A 6208-nucleotide genomic window follows, 5' to 3' on the forward strand; every position below is an offset into this window, starting at 1 on the left:
AGGAATCAGGCCTTCTAATCATGTAGAGCTTCCCACCGCCCAGGGAGACGTTTGGCAATCAGGGGAAAGGTGGTCTCATTTAATTTGTTTCGTGTAATTTTTCGAAATACATTATACATTATGTGCAGAGATCATTACGGTGTGTGTGTGTGTGTGTGTCAGGGTTGGGGGGGTAGATATAAATGTTGGCACAGATGTCATAAAGCACTTTTAATGTCTTCCTGACAGATATAAAAAGGCAATAAGCTGTGATCTGTTCCAACAGGAAAGGTTTTTTTTTGTGCTGAGGAAGGAGAAAAAAGGCAATTATGTCGACGCCAATATGGGTCCAGGACGAGGACTGCCAGCGTGGCTGCTTATCTCCGAGCTGATGTTTTCTTGTTGAACTATAACGGCCCCCCTAAGAGTAAGAGCCGCGGTGGCGGCGCTGCTAAAGAGCGCAGCTGTGGCAGGAGCTGCTGTTTCATCTGAGTGTGTGTGTGTGTGTGGGTGTGTGTGTGTGTGTGCGGAGATCTGCCTCACTCTTTGAAACGCTGTAATTTACTGTCATTTGTTCTGGAAAATCACATCTTTGTTTGTTTTATATTTTTAAATTTTCCAGATTTAATCAGAAGAGAGAAAAAAAAAAAACAACTGAAAATGTGACTTTTCCTGATGCACTGATTCAACAAGTCCTGTAATTAATTAATGATTATTAATTATAATTAATAAATTGGATGATTATTTTTTCTGTCATTAAATTTATAAAATGCAGAAACTGTTGGAAACATCAGTCTGTGAGAGAGAAATAAATAAATGAACTAAAGACTCTCAGGATGTTCGTCAATTTAACTACAATAATGTTGATGGTTAATTAGTTGATACGTCACTAACTAATCATAATAATAACTAATCAACTCTTAGTCACAGCCATGGACAAAGATAATGAAGTTACATATTTATTATTTTAAATACTAACAGTCCTATAATTAAAACAGTGAAGATCAACCAAACACACTGACCATCATCTTATTGGTCCACCACTTATAAACCTCTTGATTTGATATTTTATCTTTTTATCTTTTTATTTTATTTTTCAAGGAAAGTAAAAGATTGAAATATTATTATGTTTATTTTAATTGAACACATTTTCACCAGGAGCAGAAACACAAACCAAACCCTCAGAATGGACTCAGAGTCTGGGCCTTAACTTTGACAAATTAAATTCTTTAATGTTCTTTTATCAACCGTATAAAAACCACCTGACCTTCAACAGTGATTTCTCTTTAAACGTCAATATTAAAATAAATGACATTCCTGTTTTAAACTTTGAATTTTTCATTATTTTCAGACTCAAACGGCAGAAAAAAAACTTTGTACCTGAACTCTCCCTCCAGTAGGCGGGGGCCGGGGTCTCGTTCTCCGGTGTGAAGAAACCACTCTGCTCTTTGTTTTCTTCTGGGGGGGTCGGGGGGGAGGAGAGGGAGACAGTCAGGGACACAGTAAGGCCCATTGGTTGAGCTGGTTATCCAGACACGTGGAGATGTGTGTGTGTGTGTGTGTGTGTGTGTGTTTAGGAGAAAGGTCAGAGTGGGAGAGAGGAGCAAATGAAACGTCTCAGGAATATGAGCTCCTGCAGGAAGTCTATAAAAGCACTCAGTCAGACAATAAATGAAAGAAAAGACGCTGTAATACAACAGACAGTGACACCTGCTGGAGCAGACCGTGTGGAATGGTCGCCTGAAATTGAGTGTGTAAAACAATTTGAGCAAAGTGTGTGAAAATCTCTTCAAACATTTAGTGAAAATGAGACGTGAAACAACTGCAGAGAAAAAAAAACAAAACAACAAAACAAACAAACAAACATAAAAAAAACCCTGTGTGTTTGAGCGACAGTGAATGAATCAGACGCTTCATCAGATCAGTGTTTCCTCAAACCTCAAAAACTAAATCTAGATAAAGATTTTTTATCTAAACTATAATCATAAAATCATCATTTAATAAGATTTTTTTTTTCATCTTAGTTCATCCACTAACATTCATTTATATTTTGACACCAGTTCCATGTGAACTCACCAGAAACGTTGGCGCTGTCCTTGGTGGCGTACGCAGGAAGTCCCTCGTCTCTGTTCTTGTGGACCTGGGAACCAAACACAGCGTCAGTTTGTTGTGAACCTGAAGGAGAACATGAACATCTTCATGTTGATCCAGGAGCAGCTGAAGGGATTTCAACCTTCAGTCGTTTTTACAGTGAACATTTCACATGTTTCATTTATATTTTTGTGGCTATAAAACCACAGCAGGCCTGGTTAATGTGGGAGTCGACAGGTTAAAGATTAGAGTTGCCCTAACAGGCCGGGGTGACAGGGGGAGAACAAACACATTGTGGCTATTAAACAACCCACGTCGGGGGCTATTAGATGGGATCAGAGTGGGGCGACAGTTTCCATTTCTACAGGGAGGAAACCAGCCAATCAAGCTGCTTATGCAGATCACATCGCTGCCTGACTGCAGCGCCATTTAAATAATAATTAGCTCAAGTGGCCTGGGGGGGATATTTACGTTTTTGTAAGCCGGCTCCTCTCGGTGAGGCGGGTTGGAGCCGGAGAGCGGCAGGCTGGCCGGAGGGGAGGCAGGCAGGCTGGGGGACTCCCGCTGGACGGGGTCCGAGGAGGAGGAGGGAGGGGAGCTGCTGGGGTACGCCACACCACACCCTCTCTCCTTCCCCCGCTCCTCTGCGGCGCCGCTGCTCAGCGCGGGGAGGTAAAGGTTGTTCTGAGTCTGTGATGGTCTGACGGTGAAACTCCTTTCCTCCTCCTCCTCGTCCTGCTTGGACGACTCCACGTCCACCTCCCCCTCCTCCTCGCTGTCCGCTGCCTCCGCCTCTCCTTCCCCGACGCTCTCACTTCCATAACTGCAGCTGCTCGTGGGCGACAGCCGCTGGTGGCGCTCCGACCCGGCGACCATGACCCCGAAGTCTTCGTCCGTCGACCCGATGACCTCTCCACCGTGGAGTTTGGCGATGCTCTCGGCGTCTTTGACCACTGGGCGAAAAGCCGAGCCGTAGCTGGTCTTCCTCATTTGGATGGCGGGGGCGTCCATGAGCTTGAGCCAGCCCTCTGACGTGGCAGGTCGGAGGTCAGGGGTGGCCGCGGGGCAGTCCGGGTCAAACAGTCCCGGTCTCTGGGTCGCGGTCCCGCTGCCTGAGGCCACGCTGGATCCAACTGCGTTTCCACTGCCGGCGACGGCACCGGGCTCCCCGGAGTCCGAGAGGTCCAGGAAGGCCTGTCTGAGAGAAGGGTTTTCGGCCAATGAGGAGAGAGTGCTGGGCTGGGGCTGGAGGTAGGTGGGCACAGGTATCCCCCCCGCTGCTCTGGGAGGCCAGAACATACAGAAAGGAGGGTAGAAAGTGTCTTTCCTGGCGGGCCACAGGAGGCCGGACAGGCCCGGGCCTTTCTGCCCGGCGCCGACGTCGCTGTCCTCTTTCTTCTGCTGGCAGAGGCCGAATGCTGGGAAAGGGTACGGGGAAGGGAAGAGGGAGGTGGGGGGGAACTTCTGCAGCATGCCGAAGCTTTTACTGGGGACAGGAATGACAGGGTAGCTGCGAGGAATTTTACGCGGAGACAGATCTCCTCCGTCCAGGTCATCGTCGTCCTCGAACCGGGCTCTCTTCTGAGCACCCAGGTCGGGCCCCATCATGTGGGGCACCACTGACCCCGGCAGAGACTTCAGAGACCCCAGAGAAGAACACTGGGCGGAGGAGGGCAGCGCCCTCTTACGGCTGCCTCCGTTAAACATGGCCTTGACGTCTTCCCAGGCGAAGACCAGCTCGTCGGCCGGGTGTTTGTCTGTGAGTCTGAGGTGTCGGCGCCAGGAGTTAAAGTTGGCGGCGTCGGGCTGGGTGTACTTGGCGTCGGGGGTGCGGTGGGAATGGAAGATGAACTTGTTTGGGGAGAAGTACATGTTGCAGAAGGAGCACTTGATGCATTTGGCCCTGGAGCTGTTGTAGCGCGCAGGGATGAAGTTGCCCCGACAGCCCCACGCACACTCGTGCGTCACATCGAAGGCGAAGTTGTCGGGCAGTTTCGGGGGCGCGTTCTCACCCAGGAAGGACTTACACAGACGCTCCGCCTCACGTTTGGTGATCATGCCGCAGCGGCGTGACGAGATGGGCATGGCGCCGGCCCGGCGGAGGATCTCCAGCTGGACGGGGGTGCACTGGACGCAGGTGATGCCCAGCGCCACCCGGCGGTTGTGTATCTCATTGTAACTGTAGTTCTTCAGCAGCGTGTTGGAGATCTGCGCCAAACAGAGTCTCTCTCTGTCGTCAATGACCAGGGACACGATGGGAACGCCGTACAGGACGACCTGGCTGACCTGGTTGGGCTTGAGGGGCGAGGACGAGGAGCTGGGAGAAGACGAAGACGAAGAGTGGTGGTGGCTGGGTCTGGGTGGAGTCAGGGGTTCTGGCTGGTAGGAGCCTGTTGAACTGCTCATGATGATGTCATTAGAAGACGAAAGAAGAGATTTGTCCATAACTGAAGAAAACAACTGTGGATGGACCTGAGTGAAACAGAAAAAACACGACGGGAGAAAAAAGGAAGAAGAATCAACATGTGTCAGTCGGACGCTCCGTTTGTTTAAAATGTAAATGTAATATTAGTTTAAAAATACCTTATAATATTATTTACATTATCATTGTCATGTATTACACTAGTTATTACGTCTTTGAATTGTCATTTTAAATTATATAATCAAACTGTTTTTATGATGAACTTAAATGATAATTTAAAAAATTCAATTCAAATAAAAAAACTTCCAAAACATATTTATTAAAACTGATTTAATACTTGTTACTGTAGTACAACTACAAATATTACCGTGTTTGTAATTAGTTACTGTAGTACAACTACAAATATTACAATTTTTTACACACTTGGTAATTTTTAACAGCCCGTATTTGTAATTAAAATGTATTTTAATTAAAGGAAAAGTAGTTAATTATTCTGCACCAAACTGATGTCCGTGATGTTTCTGTCCGTTAGCGCTACGTCATTTTCCTACAGTTGAAATGAGAAATTAATAAACACAACTTCAAAATGACATTTACGGTATTTATCTTTGTTGGATTATTTAAAGGTGTAAATTATTATATAAAATAATTAATAATTTTAAAATGATAACGACATAATGCGTGTACGGGGTTTTATAAACATTAATAACATTTTTATTACTTCGTCAAACTGCGGTTATTTGTAGACGGTGGAAAAAAAACCTACAGTAAAATGTTGGTAAATAAAAAATGCTTCGTAACAGATGAACGTCATTTTAAAAACGGAACAGTTTTTCTGAGTAAATATAATTTCATTTAATGCATTACTTTCGATACGTGAGAAACAAAACGGCGATTTTTAACGGCTTTCTATAAATCAAAAATAAATAATTATAAAAAATATTTCCAACCAACTTCGATGTTTATTACACATTATTTAAAACTATTTACTACTCGATATCAGTGTGATCGAAACACTGACGTCAAAGAATTCACTGACAGAAATAAATATACGAACACGGAGAAAAACATTTTATTTTTCCCATGAACGTTTTCAGCCTTTTTTACGCTAAGAAAATAAAAAAAACTCTTTTAAATGAAAGGACGACGTTAAAAAAACTCCGAGTTGAACTGAGAGACTTCAGACTCGGCGAGGCCGTAAATTAAACACCGCGAACATTTGTATGATTATGAAAACTGTAGACAGAACAACAGTCGGTTCACGGTAACAACAATAATATTAACAATAACAACAACAAACAATATAAACCAATGTAACGGGATCCGAGCTTTTCTAATGTCCTACATTCACCGTGACGCATTTTTTAAATTTAAACTCAACTTTAAAACATCGTAAACACATCTTACCTTTAAACGACTGGAGGGAATAATTCCAATTGTTTCCCTAAAATTTTTTATATATAAAAAAGTAAAAAACAAACAAAAAAACAACAACAAACAAAACAAAAATAAAACCAAGCAACGCGTCACGAAACAAACCGATCTTTCTGGAACACTTTTAAAAAACGCATGTTTTTATATGTCGTAAACGCACGGTTATGCGTTAATTAAGTCCGGTTTACGTTAGAAGCCGCGGTGTTTACGTGTGTGTCGTGTTCTGCTGCCGCGGCTGCTCTGGAGATGTGAGTAAACTGAGAGGCTCGCGCCGGCTTTTGA

At 44.4% G+C, this 6208-nt stretch overlaps 1 protein-coding gene across 2 annotated transcripts; it reads right to left on the bottom strand.

The window, feature by feature from the left end:
* Positions 1-1172: 1172 nt before the first annotated feature.
* Positions 1173-6159, bottom strand: skor2 (SKI family transcriptional corepressor 2). Of its 2 annotated transcripts, none has more exons than XM_025062478.1 (4): positions 5900-6159; positions 2542-4542; positions 2056-2119; positions 1173-1437 (listed from the first exon to the last, which is right to left on the bottom strand). In XM_025062478.1, the coding sequence occupies exons 2-4, from the start codon at positions 4513-4515 to the stop codon at positions 1223-1225; spliced, it is 2253 nt and encodes a 750-aa protein (XP_024918246.1). In that variant the 5' UTR covers positions 4516-4542; positions 5900-6159; the 3' UTR covers positions 1173-1222. The 2 variants fall into 2 exon arrangements, with proteins under 2 accessions (XP_024918246.1, XP_024918247.1); XM_025062479.1 differs by lacking the exon at positions 5900-6159 and adding an exon at positions 4992-5034.
* Positions 6160-6208: the final 49 nt, after the last annotated feature.

The sequence above is a fragment of the Cynoglossus semilaevis genome, chromosome 14 (genome assembly GCF_000523025.1).
Source record: "Cynoglossus semilaevis isolate Cse_v1.0 chromosome 14, Cse_v1.0, whole genome shotgun sequence".
Lineage (NCBI taxonomy): Eukaryota > Metazoa > Chordata > Actinopteri > Pleuronectiformes > Cynoglossidae > Cynoglossus > Cynoglossus semilaevis.